Raw genomic sequence first — 26589 nt, forward strand, 5'->3', positions numbered from 1 at the left:
GCAGAAAGACATCAAAAGATTTGCAGTTCTTGCATAGCCCAGATACTCATGAGGACTTTTAAGAAGCAGGAATGGACTGATGTGTAAGTGCTCCATTGGACTTGCAATCAATATCACTGCAGGAGAGCCAGAGATATTCAGGCTGACTATGAGTGGCTTTCTGCTGCTGGACAAGTGAGTTTAGATTATAGATCACACTTGCTGGTACCAATTAGGTGAAATGACTAAAAGTATCACAGTCCCCAGTAACACAGTAAATCTGTGTTAAACATTGCTCTAAAATTTGTCCTTGTAAGAAGAATAGAGACTACAGGTGCTGGGGAGGAATAAGTAAGCTAGTGGTGCACACTCAATAACATTTCTGAACCTACTCTCCAGAAGAGAGAAACTTTGTATACTCGTTTTGGAACATTAATAGTAATACAGAAATTAAGGGGACAGAGTCATTTAAATGCTGGGACAGTTAAAAAATAGGTAGAAAAAAGATGACCAACAAAGAATGCTCTAAAGACAGAACTGATCAAAAGAAAGTATCACTGATGTCTGGTCCTATGCAATCAGTCTAATGAGACAAGAAAATAAGATGTTACGAGCAAGCACAAGCTGGTTGTGTTGTTTAGTCACCAGGTCCTTATCCATGGGCAGAGACCTTCATACCATGTATGTACTGCTTTTGAGCAAAAGCAGAATGGGAGGTGATTCCTTTCTGCTGGGGGATTACAGCTTTTAAAACTTCATATATCTCAGATATATTCATTTCCAACTGAATGCTTCTTCCAAACAATAAAAGCAGACATCCCTGAGAAGGGATAGAAGTTGGGGGGTGGTTGCATTATCTGTTGTTGCATATATGAGGAAGACTATACTTAAATTTGCTGTCAAATTGAGGGGTTGTTTTTTGGAGGAAGGTTGGATGTTAGTCAATGTGGATGCCCAAAGGAAACGAGAATAATTGCCTAAAAGACTTTCCAGCCCGGATTATTTTCATTTCTAGGCACAAGTGATTGTTTTAGCTTTCAGGAGCCTGGAAAATTATATCAACAGTCCATCATATCAGGAGGGAAACATTTCAGAGTGAAAAAGGGATAATGTGTTAGCCCACCTGTGTCTGATGACTTTAGTTCCAATGCACGCCAATGCCAGTCTTGATAGATTGGGACAGTTTGAAGACCAGTGCCTCTGAAAAGTTGCTTAGGATGGAGTTGACCCTATATGAAATGATTAAGTATTCTGATGCTCTTCACTTAGAAATCATTGAGCAGCTTTATGTTGCTTTTTTGCTCAGAAAGTTTGTGTATGTCAGTAAACATACAGAGAGCCACATGAATCATGTGCAGGTAAAATCTTTCTGTGGTCCTCTTTTATGGAGCTTTTTGTGTCCAGGCAATGAAAGGATAAGAGTTCTTGGAGGAAAGAGCATGGTATTTTGAGAAAAAGCCATGTGAGACTTTTCCCACTTGGAGCATGAGTGTAGAAAACTACACACATGCTATGTAGATTCTTCCCATGCTATGGAAAATAGGACTTCTGGAAATTAGAATATTCATATGCAGGTTGCTTTACTGCATCATCCTTCTCCTAAGCACAGCAGTGCATAGCGCTCTGAGGGTTGGCTAATACTTCAGGGCAGAAATTATTACTCTTAAGATCATGTTCTGATTTGTGGATCCAAGGGACAGATTTTTCCATCAGAATAAGGAAATAAATGTGTGTGTATGCATGTTGAATGGAAATACTAATTTATGGTTATGCACAGCCATTCATTTAAATGTTTTGATAAGTATTTGCAGTCATAAATCTGTTAACTGTAAATTTAGATTAGTCCATCAAGTTTACTATTTGCTTGATCCAAACCTGCTGAAATTCCTAAGGTTTCCTGCTGACCTGAGCATTTCTGGACCAGATGCTGTCGACTGTTCTCACAAACAACTAAAAATAGGCCTTAAATAGAGATGAGCTAGAAACATTTTGGAATTGGCCATGAGTTAAGTCTTTGTGTAGATGTCTTTTCACTGGACACTTAAAAGTTGCATAGGGGAAAATTTTACCCTGCTCTCCTTGTTTCTTCTACTGTGTCTGAGCATTGCAGTAGATACAGTAGTGCAGCTGTAACACACTGGTTCCCTCTTCCAGTAATACTCATCTTGTTGTGACGAGAGAAGGTATTTAAGGAGCAAATTCAAATTTAACAGTTCTGTGACATTATACTTTTGAAGTTATTGGTTTTTATTGGCATTTTTTCCTTAGCAATAAAGGAGCAATTTCAGATTAGCAGTCTGAGTGAGGCTGTTTGTCTGAATAAATTTACTTGAACACCTATAAGTATTTATGAGTTAGGCTCTCATGGGCCATTGAAGAGTGGTCTCAGTAACATTCATTCTCAGTGAGCAGCCCACCAGTGCTGTAGTAGTCCAGGAGAGACCTGCCTGCCTGGTGAATTCCTATTTAAGACCTTTTCAACACATGGATTACTTAACCAAGAAAACAAACAGGTCTGTCTATCTTGTAAATACATATTTAGGGCCTTTTTAACATGAGGATTACTGAGCTGATAGCCTGTAACAGCTCCCTCCAGAGCTCTGATAGTCTGCAAACACCCCTGTGTGAGCATTACAGGAGCTTGCGGTAACACAACTGGAACTCCTCCTCAATTGCTAGCACCTGAACAAACAGGTTTTTATGGAAGCAGCTTCTGTGCACACACTGCCAGCCCTGCTGATTGCTGCTGTCAGGCTCTTTTGTTTTGTTATTTGATGAGTGTTTCTGCACAATGAAGCTAGCTATCGGGTTCTGCTTGTTTTTTCACTGTATTTCCTGCAGTGATTGGAGTCTTTATATTTTACCCTGAACTTCTTAAAATTAGAGATAAATCACAAAATGTGCCTCTAGGAGATAAAAGGTGGTTTTTGAATTCAGCAACCACCAGACATCATTTAAAAGAGAAGGCTTCAAGAAATATGGATCCTTATAGAGATATGGGTGTTGTAGTTTAGAAGAGCTGAAATGGTGGACAAGGTTATGTCTTTCCATTGTCATCAGACCTGACTGGTATGGTAGGAGAAATAGGAACAAACTTGCTGTGTTGTAGATTTTCAGTGGACAAAGCAGATGCTTCTCACCACATGCCTTACCTTACAGAGCTGCTGTTGTGGTGAAGAGACTGAACTGACAGCTCAAACTGGGCTTAGATAATTTGGGACTTCATCATAGAATCGTGGAATGGTTTGGATTGGAAGGGACCTTAAAGATAATGTAGTTCCAACCCCTGCCATTGGCAGGGACACCTCCCAGTTGACCAGGTTGTTCAAAGCCTCATCCAGCACAGCCTTGAACGCTGCCAGGGATGGAGCATGCACAGCTTCTCTGGGTGTCTCACCACCCTCATAGTGAAGAACTCATTCCTAATATCTAATCTAAATGTGCCCTCCTTCCTTTTAAAGCCCTTACCGGTAACCTTGTCCTATCATGACATGCCCATGTATAAGGTCCCTCTCCAGATCCCTTGTAGCCTCCCTTAGGTGTGGAAGTTCTAAGCTCTTCCTGAGGCTTTCTCTTTTCCAGGCTGAACAACCCCAATTCTCTCAGTCTGTTATAGGAGAGACACTTGGTACACTATGTTTCTTTTCTGACATTTGTTCAAGCCTAGCAGTTACAGCTGAATCATAGTTGCCCCATGGTATAGAGACATGTACTGACACCATTATTCTGATTTTTGGTGGCAATTTTTTAATATATCTAGTACCTGTTGATAAGAAATATCATGAAGGAAGTGAACAGGTATGTGTGTGCCTGTAGTTTGTGGTCTTGGCTGCTTAGGAGAGTCTAGTTTGTGGGAACTTGGGGTGGTTGGCCCTTTTTTTTTCCCCATTCTATGTGTTCTATCATACAAATATTAGGAGAAAAAATGGACTGTGTTTTAAAGCTACCTTGTAAAGAATTCTCCTGGATTAGTAAATAGATTATTAGAGTTGTTTCAGTTGGACCTGAGGAAGCACTTATCATGGTCAGGGCTTCTAAAACCTTTCCTTGTGATTTCTTCCTGTTAACTCAAAAGAGTTCTGGGTGGCAAACGCCCGGCCTGTGACCCAGCTATTGACTAAAAACAGAAAAGGTCACAGTTAAAATAAAAAAAGGGGAAAGTGGCATTGGAATATTTTTTGCTTTATTTCTTTTAAAAACACCGGAAAATAATTAAAAGAATACTGAGCATGCATTTGGCATAAAACAGCATAAAATTATGTATTTTTAAAATGTCCTTGAATTTACAGCAGTATAATTTACCCATAGACAATAATAAACATGGAATTTCTCCCTAACTGTGGCCGATTGTACACTGTAAATGAGCAAAGGGTTGATAAAAGGAGCAGCCCTTTTCTTTCAGTTTTTCATTTGTCTTTTAAGTATTGAAGTCACTTATCAGGTATAAATAAATTAAACAAAACCATTCTATTGAGGTTCTGCAGTGTTATGATGTCCTGTATTGCTACAGGAATTCACAAACGGGTGAACTAAGGACAGTTGTATTGATAGACTTGCCAAGTCAATCAGTGGCAGAACTGGCAATAAAAGCCAGAAGCCTTTAATTGTAATGCATCTCATTTTTTGACCATTAAATCACTCTTCTTCCTTGCTAGTCATTGGGTCATTTAGATAGAAGGCAATGTCAGGGTAATTTCTGCCACAATTGTTCGTTGATTTTGAGTGTATTGCTGTATATCATCACAAAATCCTGACATTGAAAGCGAATGAATTTGCTGTCATCTCACTTCCTCTAAGTAACAAATATGCCAATTTAGGGATTTGAATTGTGTCCACAACTGCAGAGGATCATGAGAGAATGGGGAGAAAAAGACACAAAACTGGCATGGACAAATTTATCAAGGTTATTACCATTTATTATGTTTTAAAACAGGAGAAAATATATATCACGTCAGTGATATTCATTCTGTTTCATGATTTCATAAAACAAGCACAGGGTTACTCCTTATTTCACCTGGAAGCTAATAAAAATTCTTACTTCTTGTTAGAGCTTATGTTTTTCCAGGAAAATGAAGAAAAGTGACTTTAGTTCAGCAACACTTTATTGCTGGGCAATATTGCAGTGTATGGAATGTACTTTTCAGTCAGTGAAGGAAGAGAAGGGTGCTGGTAATATTTTCGTATTTATGGAAATCTGTGGATTATAAATCTTCTGGTTTGCAGAAATTATTTGTTCAGACAGTTCTTACATTATTATCCCACATACTTCCATATATGCTTTACAGTCAAAATGTTTCTAAGGGTTTTATTAATGCTATTTTTCATATGACTTCTACTTGAATGTTCATGTAGTCTGTCTTGGAAACATGAAATCTAGCTATACAGACAAAAGATGGGAGGGAATAATTTATTTTACATATTATTTTAAAAGTAACCTAAGTCATGTTAACCAGTTTATTATAATGTTGCAATTTTAAAGCTGAGATCCTAGGAAATCCTAGAGCACAGGAAATATGGGCTGAGTCACCCTAGCAAGAAGGAACCTTTTACAATAAACTGGGCTTAAAACAAGGTTTCATTATTATTCATGCTGGGCCTTCAGAGGAGAAATAAAAATAAAAATAAAAAAAAAGCAGGAGAGGTCTTTTCTCTGGGAGTTTGCTTTTTTATTTAATGAGGGATCTCTTCAAAGAGAATGTGATAGTCATTCCTAGAGGGCATGGTTTGGTGAGCAGGAATACAGGTGAAACTGTATTGTGCATCAAAAAGCAGAAGATGAGTTTGCTTTGTATTTCAGCTCATGATTTTATCAATCTGTACAAGTATGTGTTTGGGGGTGGAGGGCATTCCGTGTGCAACAGAAGTTTGAACAGCTGAAACTCAGCATGGATATGGTGCCCACGGACCTCATTTTGGTGCCAGGAAAATCAAAATGTGGTTTGCAAGTAATTTCTTATTGCTTCATGTGCTTGATTTGTAGGCACATATATGTAATTAAAATGTGCATATTTTAACGATACATATTTTAATATGTGTGTACCTCAAGGTAAACAAGACCATTGATGGGATGGAATTTTAATAGTGCTTCCTAAGAATGTCTAAGTTCAACTTTAAAATTCGCTTTTTCATAATATTTTGCCTTTACTGTGTCTGAAAGGCATAAACTGAATTACAGGAAGGTATATTTCTCACAAATGTAATTGAAAAACTACATTTTCAACTTGATTTCAATCTAGGCTGTCCATACACACAGAATTGTAAGTGGGTAAGAGTTTGAATCTACAGCTATGTGTTCCGCTGTCCAGATAAATGCTTGCTGCAGCAGATGTTGGCACATCTGTTATGCCTCCCCATTTCGATTGGCTGCCTGGGTGTTTAGAAAGTGCTGATGAGGCAGATAAATCTTCCGACATGTTTCAGGCCCAATACAGGCAGGCAGCAGTAACAATGATGTTTATAGAGCCAAGTACTCAGCAGCAACATTTTGAAATACAGCAAATATAAAGTATGATTTTACCTGCACTAGGTGAAATTTATTGTATTGTATTGTTTTAATTTATTATTTAATTTATTGTATTGTGAAAACTAATTATTCTAAGTGATTTTCAGCTGATCTGAACTGCAGCTATGATGCCCCTTAAATCTCTGGACTTTGTATATCTAAGGTATATTGTCTAGAAAAAGGTGCTTGCTACAGTTTAGAAAGAACTGTAAGCTATGAAGAGGTTCTTTATTAAACTTAAGGGAATTGAAAACCAGAAACAGATGAGGTATATGGGGTTTTGGAAGGGGAACAGCTCTCATCTGGGGACCTGAAGTTCCTGGCCTTATCAGAATTTTTATTTTCAACAGGTTTCTTCTACCCAGTCATGTGTGACACATTTGACTGGTTTTTATACCATTAGGGCCTGGAAAACTCCAGAGTATTAAAGAGAAATTTCATGGATACAGAAGTATATATCAGACAGTCTCAGGTGTGGCGACTGTTTTCCAAGTGCATGGAGCTTTTGCACATCTTAGATCTCTTCCAGACCTTAATCTCCAACACAACAAATGATAAACAGAAATGTAGAAGTCACTGTGAAGATTTTAGCACTGGTGTCATGAGCTAATATTGTCTCATTCCCTTCAGTAGACATTACCACTAAATTTTCCAAGTGGCCTTCAATTACTCCTATTTGAGGCAAGTCCAGAAATTGCAATGTAGTAGAGGAGCAAAGAAATGGATGCTGATTATACAGCTGATATAGTTATATCAGCTGTATAATCAGCATCAGTTGGTTATGTTTTGCAGTATACAGCCTGCAGCTTTTCAGGACAACTCTTCCAGTCTTTGACTACCCTAATAGTAAGAAGCACTTCCCTGAATATCTAACAGGAATTTCCCAAGTAGCAGCTGGTGTCTGTTGTCTAATGTGGCTCATGTGGCTCATGTGTCACAATGCACTTCAAAGAAGAGTCTGGTTCTGACTTCTCTGGACTCTTCCATTTGGTATCTGAAGGAAGCAACAATATCTCCTTATTGAATTGGTGAATTCTCTTCAAAAGACTAATCAAATGCAGTTCTCCCAGCTTTCCGTTTTTGGAGATGTACTCCAGCCCTCTAGTTTGTTAATGGACTTCTAGTCAGACATGGAGTACTGTATTCCTACCTGAAAACCAAGAGAAGATCCATTATAACATTTTACATCAGAGCCATTTCCATTGGAAAACAGATGGGGGAGCAAATTCTGAAAAACCCCAAAAGGAAAAAAGAAATTGAACTGGTTAAGTTGTTGGGTTTGTTCTCCCCACCCTCAAGGAGCAAAAACCAATGTGACAGTTTAGCATGTTCATACACACTGCACAATAGAATAGTTACTACTCCACTCTGCTTGTTTCACTTTAACATAGAGTACAGTTTTTGCCACTCTGTGCTATTCCCACCTACTTTGTTTAATGAGAAGAAAATGACAATGTAGGATCCAAGATTAGTGAAAAAGAAACATTTCACTGCATATTATCACTTAAACTCCTCCTGTATCCTTGCAAATTCACATTTCTATCAAGGGAAGCACCAATAGCGAGGACCAAAGCTGACTAAAAATACTACATATAAGCATTTCATCATGGATCTCTCTGCTCAGAAAGCAAATATTCATGGTTATCCCAGATACACAACATACCAGAAGGCGTGTTGGGTCTCAAGCAGAAGAAAATATATATGCATACATGTAATGGGAAAATATAGTATCTATAATATAGTATAATGGGAAAATATTAAGTATCTCTAATAAATTAGCATTCATACTTCACCATGGGAAAAGAACAGAAGTAAAGAGGACAAATAGGAAGGTGGAAGAATCAGGGAGAAAAGTAAGACCATGGCTTGTTTGAAAGAAGACAGTGGATATTTTACTTTCCAGTAAGTGTGATCATCCAGACAGTAGGGAAAAATTGTTTTTCAATAGCATTTAGAGTATTTTAGGTTTAATATTTCTCATAAGTGTTGACTTTTTGGATTTATTGTTTTGACGGGAATCTTAATCATGCACGCTAGCTAAGCTTCATGAGAAGGTTTGTGACTTCCTGGAGGATACACTGTCAGCTGTTGAGCCTTTAACAGCCAGGAAGCCTGTAATTTGTAAATGACTTTTTTTTTCCTTCTTTGACTTCCATATAACATACACTCACTGTGAAGTCCACCACATGTCTTTAATCTAGAATATCCTTTAAATGCAAGTCAGACAGGCCACACAAGTTCTACCAGGCGCACAGACTTAAAGGTGTTTATCTCATCCTCATATGCTCCAGACCCTTTCTCCCACTGTAGCACTGAATTTGTTCATAGCACAGTGATCACAGGCTTCTCATATTTGTAGTCCAGCTCCGTCATTCATCCAGCCCAGCCAGTTGCCCCATCTGCTCCATGACTGCTATCCACCTCCTCCTCACTCACAGGGAGTCTCAGATGACACCACGGTGTCTTCCTCCTCCCACTCATGGCCAGCAGGCTATTAGTGATCATCACACATCAGACTGCTGAATACTCACTGGCAGTCCTACCATGTCTTAAGTTTCTCCATTGTTTGATTTTTCACACAGAAGTATAATGCACACCAAAGATTTTCACTCCAGAGCTGCAGGGTGAGAGTGAATTCCCACATCCCATTGAAGCTTCTTTATTATCAAAGGATTCAGCAGCTACAGGGCCAAATTCTGTTCCCCCAGAACGATGATATTTAATTAATAGGTGCCTATATTTCAGCATATTAATTCTGAGGTTTTCTGCTAGTTTTTTTTCTTTTTCTCTTTGTTTTGTTTTGTTTTGTTTTGTTTTGTTTTGTTTTGTTTTGTTTTGTTTTGTTTTCTAACACTGGTATCATTGTCTACAGCATCCTGCCATCCCAGAGCATTCTTTGTCTGGACACGAAACAGCATGTGGCTCTAAGAGCAGCTATAAAGCAGGGATCAGTAGGAAAGTGGTTTTATTTTTAAGTATTTCTCACACTACATTGTGTTTGGGTTTGGATTATGCATTTGAAAAATGCTTGCTGATATTTCTACTTTCTGCTTTGATGTAAACAAATCTTTTGTCGGAGATTCTTAAATCTAAACCAGACTTAAAAAATGTGGATTATATGAGACTTCAGCCTATAAGGTAAAGCCCCCACCCCTTGGACTGAGCATTGTTTTTCCCCACCATGTGGAAATGGGATAACCCTCTGTTTCTTTGTGGTAAGCTAACAACCAAATCCATTCTGGCAAATCTGACACCCAATGTAATTTGTCCTTTTCGATGCTGTTTATGAGAAGTCAGGACAGTCTTCTGTCAAAATTGATAAGTGAGAAGACACCGGGGAATGCAATTTTATTTGTAACAGCACAGCTGCCAGCAGTTCCAACTTGTTTACATCTAGGCTGGCTCTGTCTTGCTCCATAGCTTTTCTATTTCCATCCAAATAGCCCCCAAGTACATTGTGGATGTGCCTGTCTGGGTGAAATCTGAATAACAGAATATATTGGGACTGTTAGAGAGAGGAAAAAATAATTTATTTCTTTTTACAACTTGAAAATGTCAGTAATTTTAAAAATGAAACCCTGAACTCCACCAAATCTCCACAGATATTTACAGAATGGGTTCTAAAACTGATCTATAATGTGCTAAAATCCCACAGTGTTTGTAACCTTCCATGGTGAAGATAGCAGAGCAGTTAAGAGCTTTTCTTTTCTGATAGAAGAATTGTTTTTTTCTGGTGAAAGTGGCTAGTGTTTGTAAATTAAATCCCCTGCAAGGTTTTAAATACAAGTTTATTCATTGTGAAAAGAATGTGATAGGACCCTGCAGTGACCTGTGAAGGGGAGGGCTGTTTCATTGCACTCTGTTTCACACTGAATACTTCTGGAACATAGCCTTCAATTAGCCTGTGTTACAAAGACACTAATGTATTTCCTGGAAAATCCCATTGACAGGAGAGCATAACTCTTGATGGTGTTAGGATAGTTCTGAGGTCTAGGATGCCTTTGTTTGCCTGCAGTATTACTTGCCTTCTGTCTGGAAGCCCCAGAATCCCAGGCGGTTTTGATTTTTTTTTATTGGCACACTTAAGAAAGCTGCAGTGATAGGCAGTTCCTCTATGCAGGCTCTCCTGCGAGATCTTTCTTTACAGTAGCTCACCCTAAACACTCAGTTGTCATGGAAGTAAAGTGAGAGAAGGGCTTTATGTTGGACTATCTTGTGGTAGAAGAGCTTTTCTAGAAACTGAAAACTCTTGTTTCCTTTTGCCATTTCTTTTTTGCATTTATAAATAAATTGGTAGTCTTTATGGTTTGTCATTAAAAGTTAGTGAAATCCAGAGATGGCTGCAAATGTCACTACTCTGATTCTGTGAATTGTGGGATGATCTGACATTTTCACTTTCTCATTATAAGCATATATCCTGTCACTGTGTTTTCAAGAATTGTAATCATGCTTTTAAATTAACTGTTAGATGGTTGCCAGGAAAGATTTTCTGCAGTGTAACTGGCCTGCCTGGCATGCATTTACATAAAGATATGTAAGTACTGCCTGTGCCTATATAGTCATATACAAAAGTTTGCACACATAGACACATGCACATGTAAGTGAAGAATTAAATATGTAACGTCCACCCCAACCCTGAAAGTAAAATAGCTACCTTAGTATGAAATTACTTTGTTAAATATACAGCAGAGCCGTCACAGACTCTCTTCATCTAAACAAAGATAGGTAGTCCATAGAAAAAAGATCATAGTTGAAATAGATTGTTGTGATGAATTCTACCAATTCATCTGCTAGGATTTACATCTCTTTCTTCTGAGTTTCTTCAAATTACTTCTGGTCACCATTAAAGATATAACCTCTAAAAAAAGCCATGCTCAGTGTTGGAAGCATGATTTGGGTTATGAGACAATGATGCCTGTTTGAAACACTGAGTGTCTGTTTAAAGTGTGTATCTTACCCATTGTACAAACCTTGATCGTTTGTACATTACACTCACAACTCCTGCACAGAAAAAAATTGAGGTGAAATAAACTGTACCTTAAAATGAAGTCTAAAGAATAGCATTTATTCTGCTGCTGATGTTTGCTTTGCTACAAACCCCTCTGTTTTACACCCTCTCATTTGCAATGCATGATTTTTTGTAACATGTAATACCATTGTCATCTCTTCTGAATTTGAGATGAATTTTTTCTATTTAGTATTTCCACTGTTAGCCCTCCTAGGGCTTCATTAGATTGAGCTGTTCCTGTATGAAGAGTTAAGGTTCTGTTTGTACTATTTTTATTTCATGAGCAGAATTACTTGTCAGTGATGATGAGTGTGTGGCATTATGAAGATTAAATATTATACAAAGTAGCAATGTAAATGACCGGTGATTTAGCAGCCTGGAAAAGTTAAATCCTTCAGGTCAGGTGGAGGAAGAGACCAAGAAAGTGAATGCTATTAGCAAGATGCTGCCAGGTGCTTGGCTCTTTGAAGCCCTGTCTGATAATGATCCCAATGCTTGCATCATTGAGATGCAAGGTAAGTGATGAGACAAGAACTGCAGAGTTGGAATGACTAAACACTTTTATGAGACTGAGACTGATCTTTTTTTTAGTTTCCATAGTTTACAGAAACTAACAAGAAGCTGAAAAAAATTATCTAACTTACAGAAACTTTATATAGTAACTGTGACGGAAAGTGTGAAAAGCAGCCAAAATTCAGCTGGAGGTTGGTCTCACCCATAAAGGTGCAGAATCAAGATGATACTGCAGAATGAGTCTTAATTTTAAGGTGTGTGTAATCCATATAGTCCCTTAGCTCTTCTGTTTGATGTCTCAGAAGACTGGCACTAGCTCAGATAGATGAGGAATTTTTTTCAGTGTAACTAATTTATTAAAACAAGTCAGACTTTAATGTACTTTCTCAGTTAATTCCTTATTGAGCTATTCTGTAAGTACTCTGATCTCGGCCTTTTGTGCTTCCTTCATTCAATTACTCATTCTCTCAATTATACCATTAGCAAGATGAACAGCAAAAGCAGCTTGTCAGCAATTACTACAGGAAAAAAGGAAAAACAAAGACAAAAGTAACTATTCCTTTCTTATTTTGCTTCATTATGTTAGTATTGTTTTTTTCTTAAAATGTATGCTAAACACTGGATCATCACATATTGGACCCCTTGTTTCTTTCAATAAGCCTTGATTTCTGCTGAAAGGGCTGTGGCACAAAATAACTTGCCTGACACAAGATACTGCTTTACAGGTAAAAAAGGGCATAATCAAAAAACCTGTAAGCTGAACCTTTGTATATGTTAACATTTCCAAACTCTTAGGTCATCTTACCATGAGGTAAATTGTGTAAAGAGTTTGGAGCTCTGCCTGGTGGTTAAGGGGTAAAACATAAAGGTCGTTTATCTCATGGTTTATCTCAGAATCTGCACATGACCACTTACTTAGCTGTGGGCAGTAACTCATTTATTAGTGGTAAGTACATTGTTCTGGGTGGCTGTGGAGATAACATTTTATTTTCTGAGCTTTTTTTTTTCTTTGATATTGCAGTAATATCAATTTGTAAGAATTATAATCTGGGTTGGGTTCAAAAGGTACTAGTAATCCTTCACTGGTACAGAAAAATTGCTGAACCCACAGACATGTTCATAGAGTGCATCTCTTGGAATTCTTTTGCCTTAAAACACCATTACATTACTGTGAGGTTTGTAGATAGAACATGACAGCCATATTTTGACCATTTTAGGATTAAGATAAAGCATCACTGAACTGCATTGTTTGTTTCACCACACAATGAATTTTTCAGATTGGCAGCACTTTTTCTTGCTGCTGATGGAGTAGGAATCCTTCTATGGTATGGTGATGTATGTATGCTGTGGTGATTTCCTTTTCTAAAATCTATGTATGTCCTGCTGTGTTGGCTCTTAATTTAAAACTTGTTTTCATACTTGTAAACAGCAAAACTTCCCTTCTCATTATTGTCTTTTTTTCTTCCCCTCTTCCACTCTATTTAGAAGTGTTGTTTGAACTGGAGAGGGAAGAAAGCAGAGTGTTTTGGTTTTACAGGCTAGACTATACTGATCTTTTCCTCTAAAGATAATGGAGCTAAATAGAATTAGTAGATTCTAGTTCATGCTTAGAAATTAAATAGTTGACTGTATCACAAACTGAAAATGTTTAGGATCTTCTGTCCTACCATGTCACAAAAATATAAACTTTGAACTATGAATAACAGGTTCTGTTACACTGGGGAGTAACACGAATTAAAATTAATTTGGTTTTTGACTATGTCTCAATGGCAAGATAATATTTTCATTGTAATGAGGAGTTTAGTGTTAACTGATCACACAATGTCCATTTAGGAAAAATACTGTTGTGTTTGGATCTGATGCTGCCCCTTCTAGTGGCAGAGTTCACAGGACCCATTACTCTGGGATACTGTATGGGTGAGGAAAGCTCTGTAGCTGTGACAGTTCTGATCGTCTGTCTCAGTCTTTTAACTGGGTTAAGCAATTGCTGTAAAGGCAGATGGGGATTTTTTTGAAGGATGTAGAGTATGTATAGTATTTTTACAGTGCTTTTGAAATGCTCCACAATCATTTATTCTTTAATGTGCTGCTACTCTGGTACTGTTTTCTGCTTATAGATAAAGAAAACAAGTCACAAAAAGTTGTATGAGGTGACTATAGCAAAGCAGTTACAATCAAACAGGGAATAGGGACTTAAAAGCAGAAAACTTCTGGAACTCTACTAAAAATAATCTGTCTTTTGAGGCAAGATGGTTCTAGTTTTTTTTTTTTGTTTGTTTTGTTTTGTTTTGTTTTTGTTTTTTGTTTTCAAAGCACAGTGAATTTGAGACAGTAGGGAAATTTCAATCCCATATGATCTCTTTTCTGTCTTTTCTATGTCTGCAGAAATTGGCTACTTTGTAAACCTGCATCCCAGTCTTTCAAGAAGGGATAGTCCATATTCTAATTTCCATGTCTGCCTTTTAACCAAATAATTTATGGCAAAACACTTTGAAGCATTGTCTTTACTGTGAAAATGCACTGAATTTTTGTTCTGGCCACACAGCGAAAAAAAGAAGCAAGTCAAAGATCTAGCCATTTGGCAAAGATTTCTGTCACTTGGCAGCAAAGTACTCTTCGTATTGAGAGGTGCTGCCCCCACTGTGCCCAAAAGAGAGGAAGGCTATCATCTCCTGAGCTCTTCCTGAGCTTCAGTCCCTCTCCTGCCACCATCTGTCTGTCAGCACTATTCATGAGTGTCCAAATATTATTTCTCATAGGTTTTGAAAATGCTGAGTCTTGAAGACTGGCAGTTCAGTCCCTACATGCACACAGACAAAAGCCAAAGAGAAGTAACTGTGTGTGTGTGTGTGGTTGTGTGTGTGTGTGTGTGCGCACATGCATGCATATATATCAAAAAAAGATTTCAGAGAAGAAAATTATTTGCAAATTCATTACTGCTGCCATACCTACTGTTTCTTCTGTTAAAGACCAGTTGTGAGGAGAAAAACTCCACAACACTATAAAGCATCTGTTGCAAAATACTATGTAAAATGTATTTGACTGTGATAGTCCAGGTTCTCTAGTGTTTCACTTGCTGCTCTTCCAATGAAATTGTTTCGTATGTTCTTATTACACAGACTTAGAGATCAGATTTGTGGGCTTTTGCTCTGAAACATGATTTACTATTTCATGCAAAGTGTTTTTAAATTTTCCAAAAATATTTTTGAACTCTGGTTTGTTTGCTTGTGACCAGGATGCATTGTGTTGCCTATAAAAAAAGAGATGCCATGAGGTTAGTAGGGCAGATGTGCCATGGGCAAAAAGGAATTATCTGGAATGACTTCCAGTGCAAAGCAACAGACCTTACCCTCCTTCTCCCTCTGAGTGGGATATTACTTGAGTATGTACTTGCATCTATATGGAAAAACATGAAATGGTTGTTGGGAACTTTAATACTAAGTGCCAGGATGTCAGTTGTAGGTATCTACAGCTTCTCAGCAGCCACAGCCAAGTGCAGTCATCAAGTCATCAGACTACACCCCATATAGTCATTTAGGAAAGAGATAGTCCAAGACTACCAAGTACTAACCTCAGCTCTTAGATCTGTTATTGGGCAGAGAAGTGAAAGCTGTGGTAGCTGACGTACTGTGTGCAGCCACTCCAAATGCAGTCCAGCCAGAGGATGTTAGTCACTGATATTTGTAATCAGCTGGTTCCCTGGGATGGTTTTGGCAAATCTCTTGTACACACAGGATGAAGCCTCTAGGCTCATCCCCATTTTCCTTTGCTCTTTCATTCCATAAATGGTTACTTTTCTTCTGCTCATTGAGCCAGCTATTCCTTTTCTTTGCAGCCTGAAATGTTGGTACAGTTTTATAGTAGTATTTTGTGTCAAATCATCCACGAGAATTTTAAGGTCATTCACATCTGAAGAAATTGTGTTCAGAGCAGTCCTTGGGGCCCCTGTCCACCCTCAGCATGGGGATACAAGAGGTTGTGCCAGCAGGACAATGAAAGTTAATGGATTTCAGCTTGTGCACAGCTCCCTGTTTGCCTTGATTTAAGGGTCCCAGTTTCAGTCCTTTATGGTGTGTTTAGGGTTTCTTATAGGCCTCCAAGGGACCACAAACTTCTTTATTCCTTAAAAGTATACCTTGTTGCTGTAATTGAAGCCATTTTGTTACTGTAATTTCTCCATAATATTACAGTTCTAGTCAAGTGGTCTTTCCCTCTGGAGGCATCAATTATTATGGGTTTTGAATAGGCCTCCCTCCAGTACACATCCTTTTGCTCCCAATGCCAAAATCAGGTCACTGTAACTCCCTTCCCTAATAAAACATGCCTCTGTTTCTCTTCTTTCAAACCCAAGTGTAATATGTACTGATGAATAATCCCACTCTTTACCACCCTATGTAGAACTCCTGCCATATCTAAGAAAAACTAAATACTACAGGTTTCATGAGATTTTTTTTCTACATTTTCTTTGTTTTCATAAAGACACTGAATGTTCAAAGTCCAGACAGAAGCTTCTAGGGTTTGTGTAGATTTGTATTCTTGTGAGGGAGCAGGGGAGCAAGCCATAGCAGTGCACTCTGTGAAAGATCTTCAGCTGAAATGAAAACGTCGTGAGGCTTGTTGGCTAACCCATGTGTGTGAAGTACAGGTTTTTCTGTAAGTTGTGCTTTTTTGGCATCTGGGCCCTACAATTTGCTGGACTCAGTAGTGAGTCCTCACTGCTGTGCACCCAATGCCTGTTTGTGGATTAGTCTGTATGATATCGCTGGAAATGGGAGGGAACTGGCTTTGTATCACAGAGAGCTCTGTATCTGAGAACTGAAGAAAAGGTTGATCTCTCTCCTTTTATTGCATAGCCACAGAAGCAGAAGTTGTCAGAGTCCACATGTGATCTGAAGACTTTCTTTATATACAAATACCAGTCAAAGTTTCCTACTTGAAAACAAGCTAATACTCTGTGTTTTTGGGTCATCCTGCTTTATTACAACTATTTGTTTCACAGTGTTCAAACCAAGTGCAGCTTTGCATTTTTGTTCATGGTTCCTCTATGAAACCCTAAAGATGCTTAACTCAAATTGGTCTGTGTAGTAGTTATCACTCTATCACTTGCACTTTTCATGAGATACCACTGCTGGGACATCTGGCACTAAAAATGTGTTTTCTGCATCATCTCACAATTGAAGAAGATGCTGCTGCTGTTTAGCTCCACAGGAGATTCCTTGAAGCATCTTTCTGTTATCTAACAGCTTCTGCAGTGAAGCACAACTACATGGCCAGGGAAGGAGTTATGCCTTTAATGGAAGCCTGTACTTCTGCTTTATGGCTGGGATTGCTGTCAGAAGGGAGTGGCACTTGTGTGATGGATTGATTGATAGTATCCAGTCTGTCTTACATGCTATAAATCAGCTAGTGTGATGCGACTAGAAGGACTATGTAATCTACTGTAAGTCAGTTTCTATTACCCAAAAGTCAAAGACCTGCAAAATCAATACAGAGCTATATTTCTCAAAGTTTGGCATGTCTTACCAAACAGTTTCTGTATAGCTTGAACCTGCATTGTACTGGGATTTCCTTCTGAATTCACAGAATAATTTCTCTCTTAAAGATTCACCCATATCATTGTGTCTCAAGACTGAGCAGTATGAGTAGGTCATACAGCATGAATATCTCAGCAGCTTGGTGCTCCCTTGTGTTGTGCAGTTTTTTCCATCCTTGGCAAGTGCCACCAAAAAAGCCTGTAAATTTTCTTGTAGGAGGTGGAGCTGTGCCGCATTGGCAGCCAGGAGAAGCTGGGGCTGACTGTCTGTTACAGAACCGATGATGAGGAGGACATGGGAATCTATGTCAGTGAGGTAAGGACATGACACTGGGGAGGAGCACAGGTGATGTTCATGGAGGGCTACACGTGCCAGGGAATGAACATGCAAGTGCTCTTAGACAGGAGCGCAGAAGTGTTGGCCATCAACCTGCTCATGTCACTCTCAATTCATTTAGATTATCAGCTCAAATCATGTTGCCCAAGCAGTGTGATAATTACTAGTGGGCTTCTGTAGTCTAAGTGCTTTTAACTACAACATTGTAGTTAGTCTGAGAATGGTCTGCATTTTGAAAGAAATGTGCCCCTATGATGGAGATGAGGCAGAGCTTTTGAGGAGAAAAGCACCTTCTCTACAACCCTGCTTGCATTCTCCCTCTGCCACAGCCTCACTAATCCTAACAGTGGTCAATCATTATTGCATTATTTTTGTGTTTGTTACAGTTGTGGTACACACAGACATACCAGAGATGGGTAGAGAGAGTAGCTTGAGAGATTAGTATGTTAGAAAACCAAAATATAGAATTCTAAATACTGAGGTGGGATTAATCCTCAGGTTTTTACTGGCTCCACTCAGAAAATGTGGCACCCAGCACAAATTGTTAGCGTTTCACAAGGTCAGTCCACAAGACTTCCAAGAACACCATCTCCCTTTGAGTCTCCAATCATTCAAAGAGGTTTTTTTTCTGGGTAAAACAGAACTCTTCTGAGTCCAAGGTCACTGCTGATTGTTCTGCAGGAGCGGTGAGCCCAATTGGTCACTTTTTTGACATGTTGAACCAAATTTCGACATTAGAGAAAGGTTCTTCATTAAAAGGCTGGTTTGTTCCTGGAATAAGGCTGTCCAGGGGTGTGGTCACAGCACCAAGCCTGTCAGTATTAAAGGAGCAACTAGACAAAGCTTTTAGCCATATGGTTTTGTTTTAGGTAGTCCTGTGAGGAGCAGGTTGTTGGACATAATGGGGTCCTTCTGGGTCCATTCCAACTTGAGAGATTCTGGGATTCTAAATTCTTAGTGAGCTCATGGATGGAGGGGATCAGAAAAGACAGAATTGCGCTTTTTATCAGTGCATGGGATGAAGGCAAGATTGCACATAAAGAGGCTGGTAGCAATGTTAAATAAGCTGAAAAGCACAGCCTTGGAACAAGAATGACGAATAACTATAAATGACCTAAAAATATATCTTTCACCAGTTGTATAAGCTGTGCTGTTAAAATCTGTTTGACCTGGTGAGGGCAAAGAAAGTTCAGGAATCTCTTAATACATTCCAGGATTATATCTGAAATGTTCTGTTTATCCTACATGATAAAATTTTCTCAGACCTTTGAAAGTGAATGTGTTGATACTATCTTTTGTACTTGATTAAGGACTTCAGATTCATTGGGTTTTTTATGACAATGCACAAGAAGAAAATAATATCTAACACATAGAGGATGTATCCCACAAACTAAATGCTCAACTCAAATTTTTGGTCTGAGAAAAGAACTTAGGTCTTGATAAGTCAAAATAAATGTTTTAAGATAACCATCAAGTGAAAGGTGATAGATTGAATTGCCCTGCCACAAACAGTAGGTCATTATTCAGGGATGAGCTGTAGTGTCTTTGATAAACTATCACCGGAGCCCTAAATATCTGTTTAGGTTAAATTAACTTAAATTTAACTGGTTCAGACTATGCATAATTTACAGGACCTGTGAGTGATCTATACAATATGGATCCTTCAGGTTTTCTTGATGTTTCCTTGTGAACAGATTGATTACTAAGATGATAATTTAATACTAAATGTTTCCATGGAAGAAAAAGAATCGTGCCCAAAGACAGGCCCATTTGTATAGAGGTATCAGTTGCTGCAGAAACTTCTCAGTCCATAGTGAACTTCCACAGAAAAGGATGTCTCATTAATTTTTAATGCTCTGACAGCTGAAGGCTAATGCCTGACAGTGGCAAAGGAAAATATTAATTTGAAAATCATATGCTCCCAACCCTTTCTGTCTTGAGGTTTTTATCTGAAACAAGCTCATATATGATCATTTAAAGAACTGTTTCGTTTCTGTGACTGTAAAGGAAACTTCAGATTGCTTCTGTACTGTTTAAAAATCGTACTTTTTTAACTCTTGCAATTGTACAGCTTTTCATGTTCAGTTACTGGTTGTTGTCCTGCGCAGGTTGATCCAAACAGCATTGCTGCCAGAGATGGACGGATCCGTGAAGGAGACCGCATTTTGCAAGTATGTGACAAGAAACTCTTCCTTAAACTCTTTTTTCAGACAAACATGCAGTACCATCTTCTCTGTGGACTGTTAATGAGGGAAGATAGTTCTCTTTGTTACTGTGATCGATGAGAAAATCCATGTCTGTCTGTTTTTTAACACAATAGCTGGGAGCTAGAGTGTGTGTACTGAAAAATGAGACTGACAAACTCGTTCTGGCTCATGCACTTACGTCCCATGTCTTTTTTTTTCCATATTTATTAGAAAATCTCATTTCCACTCTGTTCATCTCAGTGTCAAATTCTAAACAGGAACCTGCAGACATAAATATAAGTGTCAGAGACATACTTATCATTAACCAATTGCATAAATTTGGGTAAAACTCTTTTATGGTAAGCATAGATAATAAGAGTTTTCACACAAAAAAATGTGTTGTTTAGAGAAGGATGTTCTTCAATGTACTTAAGGAGGGAGTTCATTAGATTTTTGTTAATATTTCCTTTCCTCCCCCAGTAATACATTGCTTTTCTGAATTCTTTTCTAATCCACCACCTTGGCTTTTTTTTCTCCCTTTGTTTCTGTCGATCCACTTACTTAAAGAGCTACTCCAAAGATAGGTTTGTGTGTTACAGCATAGGTGCGTGTGGGTGGCTGGCTGCTCCATAGGGCAGTGTAGCTGTACAGTAAAGGAAACCAGCAACGGGTAGTGCATTTTTCACCACAGCACAAATTCATGAAACAGCTACCAAAAATCACTTGACTGGAATTTTTTTGCTGTATTGTAGCATTTTAATGCCAGTTCCAAGTTGATTTGTCTTGTATTTTTGCCTTTTCCACTGAAGAAACTCCTGATGATGACAGGTTGGTTTTCTGTAACGTGTTCCATAATTGTGCTTCATTAATTTAAGCAGATGAGCTTTCAGGTTTTCACAAAATCAGTCTGTTCCTTCCTTCCAATCTTTTCATTTCTGCATGAAATATCTTTGCTGGAACCTGTATCTCTTATCCTGGTACAGCTTTAACCAGCTTTGGGAGTCTAGTGAAACAATAGTGTCTATTAGCTGGTTTACCAAAGCAGTCAATTTTCTAGAGAGGAAATAATAAATTAGATTTTAATGTCAGGGCTCACTTGGGGCCTGCTGGCTTTTTCTCTGTGTGGCTGGGATTGTGAAAACATTCATAGGATGATGTTCTCCACCAGAAAGCACAGATGCCGTGGTGTGAGGGCAGTGACATCCTCAGCAGGACTTGGGGTGAAAGGACCATTCCATGGGCTGCATGTAGGAGAGGAAAAGTTAGGGCACTGGCTTCCATGTCTTTATGTGACATACCTACTGAAGAAATACCAGTATTTTTAACTTCCAAAAATCAGAAAAACACCCATTTTTTATTCAACCAAATAGAAACAACTTTCTATTTCTACTCTATGTGTGTCAAAATAAGGAAAGAGAGAGTAGATCCATTTTCCACTCCTTTCCTTTTTGCAAAATTTCTGGGTGGACAGCCTACAGCAGTTCAGGCAAATGTTCTCCAGTTCCTAATGAAATTCAATTCTTTTCAATTTTGAGTAAAGACTCCAGGGGTGAGAGAAAACATAGATAATTCTGCCATCCTCTTGTGGACTGGAGCATTACTTTAATGTCAGTGCTGATATATTGCTATGAATTTTATCATTAAAGTTAACACCCGGAGAGTTATGTGGGGTTTATGAAAACACATTGACCCTCTATCTCCTCTTATTGATGAGATAGCTCAGAGAAATAGAAGGTGACGGTGCCATTTATGGGTGGATTACACTGAGGCTGGGAGAGACACAAATCCTTGAGCACAGGGGTTTTTTCTGTGGGTGGCTGGTGGCATTGGTTAAAGCTATGGGGGGAATGCTGTTATGTGTATTCCTCACAAAATGACAGCAGGTCTTGTCATGTTTTTGAGGCTGTAACTGCTCCCTTTTCATTCTCAGAAACCACCAACCCTTACAGTCTAAGCACCTGAAGACTGCCTGCATACTTTAAATAAAATGTTACAATGTCAATGGAAAGTTTTAAGAGGGCAGTCCTTGTGGTAGTTGCCTAAACTTCTGCTGTTTTCAGCTGTGAACCTGCAGGCTAAGCGCAGTCCATGGGGCAGGCTGAAGTCTGCTCTTTCCCCATGACAGTGCAGCTGGGATGGGGCAACCACCTTCAGGTAACGTGGGGACAGCCCAACTGCCTCCTCTGGGGTCCATGGCGAGCAGTTACTCAGCTGATAGGAGTTACTGGAGCAGCCACCATGTCTGGGGATATTTTGTACAGGCTGCAGATCTGCTCCTGAGCCTCTCTGTGGCTGCATCTCTGCTCTTCAGCTTAGGGCAGCTCTGTGTTACCTGCTCTCCCACAGACCACAGTCATCCTACCATGTAAGCTTTGAAGAGCCTCAGACATTTCACTCACTGCCAGTTAGGTGATCAGGGATTTTCTTTCGTCTGAATTAAAGCTATATTTATGAATCAGGACTTTCAGGCCAAGCATATGTACAAAATGCAACTTTCTCTTTGATTTTCAACTACAAGTTGAAATGGACTTGAAATTAAAATGAAATTACAACTGCTACTTCGAAATGGAACCATTAGAAGATTTTTTTCCACCAAAAATATTCAGGTATTTGTACCATCCAGTTTTGTTTTCACTCTTTTTGAAATAGACCAAATTTTGGAGGTTTTGTTGCCACAATGAGAATAATCCACTTCTTGTACTGTGAACTGGACAAAACTGAATTCATATGAGGAATAAGATTTCTATTTGATTCCTTCATAAATTGTTTTTGGACAATGAAAATTGTGTTTGTTACCATGTAGTCATGGATGTCGTTGTTTTAATGGGGTTACAGAATAGGAGAAAGGTAGCAAGAAAAGATGAGTTTCATTGAAGAACCACTTTTATTTTGATTATCCCCTTGTAAGGGGGATACATATGTTTTGTGTGGTACTGGCTACTAAGCTGTCCGCACAAATATGAAATGATTAAATAGAGCAGCAACAAGCAGTGGCCTGAAAGTATTGCCTGGTGAGAGATAATACTGTAGCTCTCTAATTGGCTCTCTACCAGCATTCAGTGTGACTGATTTCAGCTGTAGCATTACCAGTCTTCTTCCACCAGCACTATTATCTCAGAGTGACACTTCCATTACTCTGAATGGAGAAAGATGAACGTCACCTGTCAGGGGCTGGTTAATTGTGTTGCTAGATGTATGTTACCAGGGCGCAGGTTGGACATTTATGAACATAACTGCTTCCTCTGATGTCCACCATCCTTCAACGATCAATACGGCTCTTACAGTAAGCGCATAATTGAGTGAAGGCACTTACCTCTGAGGGGCTGAAGATGAGCCCGTTGTGCAATTTTCATCGTCCATACATTCAGCACAAATGAGCTGATATCTGCCCTTTATTGTGTGTTGCTTTGTGGAAATAGAAACTAATGTGCCACTTTCATTTGTTTCCTAGATAAATGGCCAAGATGTCCAGAATAGGGAAGAGGCAGTGGCGTTGCTCTCCAGCGAAGAATGCAGGAAAATTGTGTTGCTGGTGGCGAGGCCAGAGATGCAGGTTAGACTAAACAGATGCACTGGGTCAGAACCTGGGTTATACCATGCATTCCCTGTCACTGTAAGTAACGAACTGCCAAGAAATAGGAATGCCAAACTTACTGACAAAAGGGGCAAACAGTTAATTGTGGAGCTTTGCTCTTTTTTTATCCAACAAAGAAAATAATATGATATTACTAGGGCATGTTTTCCCCAAACTAAACAAGTTTTTTTCCAGCAGAGCGAGCAGGTACATAAATAAAGCTGGCAGTATCAATATGATATTAGGAAAATATGAAGTAGAACTTGAAAACTATGCATTACTCATTAGAGGATTCTGCTTTGTTCAGGGGCTAAATTTCCCATACTTAACGTTTATCAATTTTATTTTTTATATGAAGTATATAATTTATGTGAACTTACACAAAGCGGTAGCTTGTCATTTCTGAGGGGTTGTTTTATGCTATGTGGTTATAACCAGACATGTAAACTATTAATGTATATATAAATGATGGGACTTTCTCTACAGTCTCATTCAGCAAATGGAAATCTAATTGTTTTAACAGCACCCTGGTCACCAGAACGTGCCTGCATTTTGGGAGGTGCATTTTCAAAAGCTTTTAGAAACATTTTTATGATTTAAAAAAAAAATTATGCCAATGCCAAGAATCTTGCTATTCCGAGAATTTTTAATATCATTGCAGGGGACAGATGTTAGGTTATCAGATAAAGAAGAGGTAGAGTGGTAGAAGACTGCTGTTTTTACATCCCTTTATATTCTACTTTTAGGCCTTTGCAAAGCAAAAGGACATTATATTTCCACTGTTCTAACTGCCAACAATTCAGAGTTGGTTAAGTTGCCATTTGTCTCTTATGCTATTGTTCTGATATTTTCAGTCTCACTAGCTGCATATTCTGTATAAATTAAATTAAGTAAGTGTGATTCAGTACCACTTGGAATCTCTACTTAAATACTATAGTTATAAAATAGTCACAATGTTAGCATTCATATCCTTTATGCTTTTCAGGAAGCTAAACAATTCTTATAAAACCAGTGGCAAAGTACACCAAAAATAGGTGTGCCTCACTTTATACTGAAAAATTATAGTCCTCAGTTGCTGAAATTTTGAAAGAGATTTTTCAATATTACTCCAGCTGTTTTTCATTAGGATTCTGTTTTTCTCTAGAGAACAGAAACTCACCCACTTATACAAAATACATGCCCAGAGAAAGCTCAGTCTCTGTATTTGTTTAGACTGGTCAACATGAAACAAGGAGTCAATATGATAAGAATAGTATGAGATAAGGAATTACTTATGTGTACCAATGTAGCTTCCCACATGAATACTCCTTACAAATAATAAGTGTGGTTTGGTTTAGGTTTGGGCCTTTGGTGCTGGATGTTTTTGTTCAATTTATGTGTTTTAAGCACATACTCATACAAAACTGATGAAAAAGCCAGAGTAGGTCAGAGATCAGGCTGTCAACTGATTTCTGCTAGTTGTGTTGCTTTGACTTGGTAAAAAACAGCAGGATTAAGCAGGCTTTCATTTCTAAATAGAAAATGGTAATGGCAGTATTGCAGCCTTGAAGGGTGACTGCCGAGCACATGCTGTCAGTAACAGGGAAGAAAACCCCTCTGACCACATATTTGTGCAGTGAATAATGAAGTTTTGAAACAGAGCACCAGAGGACCACACCACACACATGCATTCTCGTGTGTGAATTTGTACACAGTGTATGTAATGCATGTGTATGCTAAGGCACATATTAGTTTTCTTTTAAAAGCTGTAACATAAGTGTTCTTATTAGTTATATACTGCGACTGCCACAATCAAATCAGCCGATTTGCCCAAGTGAGATTCATCTTTCATCCTCCAAATTTCTTAATCTCTGCAATTTTCTCACATGAGGTGAATTAAACTGTGTCCTTTACAGTAGAGGGAGGCTGTGCTCATGCTTTCCTTGGGGGAAAATAGTAAACAAGACACGTGTTTCACAGAACAGTTTGAAAGTCCCATTGAGGACACGCATAAAAATTATATGCCCTCAAGGAAAAAAGTCTCCTCCTAATCCCAAACTGTAGGTGGCTGGCTTCTTTATAAGGGACAGAATTTGTTGACATGGGCAAAACTGCATCAGAGTTTATTAAGGAAACAGTGATGTTCTGCCAATATTCCATTAGAAGTTCTACACAGCATCAGTCACTCCTTGTGTAGCTTTGAACTACTACTACTACTACTACTACTACTACTACTACTACTACTGGTTTAGTGTAACTTTTCTGACTGACATCTGTGACCAGACATATCCTGGCTTTGAGACAGTGGTAATTCTGCTCTAGGAGTGACCTGTGCTACATTTCTCTTGCTGTCCAGGGACACAAGTACTTGGTATTCTTGTAATTGTCTTATGCTGAGGCTTTTCCTTTCAGCATGTTTTTGTCACCATTGTCCTGTGGTTCCTTCATCAATGACGAAACAATCAGTGTTTCCTTCTGCTACAATCCTGTCATTATAGCCAAGAGTGCCACTGACCAGTGTTTTTCTTTTTGATGCAATGTGCCATCTGGCAAGTGGTTGCAGGTACAAAGGGTCATTATGCTCATGTGCACACATGAGCATAATGAACAAAATGGAAAGAACAGCGTTTTAGGCCAGGGTGCCTGTTTTATCAGTTTTGAAAGATGTGAAGGGTGTGAAATGGGTTCAAGAAGAGATATGTACTTGACAGAAAACATGGCATCCCCTCCTGTCCTTTTGCAACACTGTGTTCACCAAATGTCAATGTACTATTTTACACTTGGGGGTAAAAAAACGAAGCAAACTGATAAATCTTGCTTCCAGACACACTAGGAGAACTAAAAATGCCTCCCTTCAAGTCACCTCATCCTTCTATCACTCTGTTCTGTTTATTTGTTTACCTGGAAGATCAATGGGAAGATAGTGACAGAAATGCAGCATAAGGTTTCCATTGAGGTGGTGGCAGCAGGGCTGGAAT

At 38.7% G+C, this 26589-nt stretch overlaps 1 protein-coding gene across 3 annotated transcripts in view; it reads left to right on the top strand.

Annotated features, from left to right (window-relative positions):
* Positions 1 to 26589, top strand: part of PDZRN4 (PDZ domain containing ring finger 4) — a 230529-nt gene that overhangs the window by 195851 nt on the left and 8089 nt on the right. For all 3 annotated transcript variants that reach the window (XM_041396057.1, XM_041396058.1, XM_041396060.1), the window contains 3 exons: positions 17753 to 17851; positions 19981 to 20043; positions 23510 to 23611. In XM_041396057.1, the coding sequence (XP_041251991.1) occupies positions 17753 to 17851; positions 19981 to 20043; positions 23510 to 23611 (264 nt within the window). The remainder of the gene's footprint in view (positions 1 to 17752; positions 17852 to 19980; positions 20044 to 23509; positions 23612 to 26589) is intronic.

This window comes from Onychostruthus taczanowskii, unplaced genomic scaffold, assembly GCF_017590055.1.
Source record: "Onychostruthus taczanowskii isolate IOZ18803 unplaced genomic scaffold, ASM1759005v1 scaffold125, whole genome shotgun sequence".
Classification (NCBI taxonomy): Eukaryota; Metazoa; Chordata; class Aves; order Passeriformes; family Passeridae; genus Onychostruthus; species Onychostruthus taczanowskii.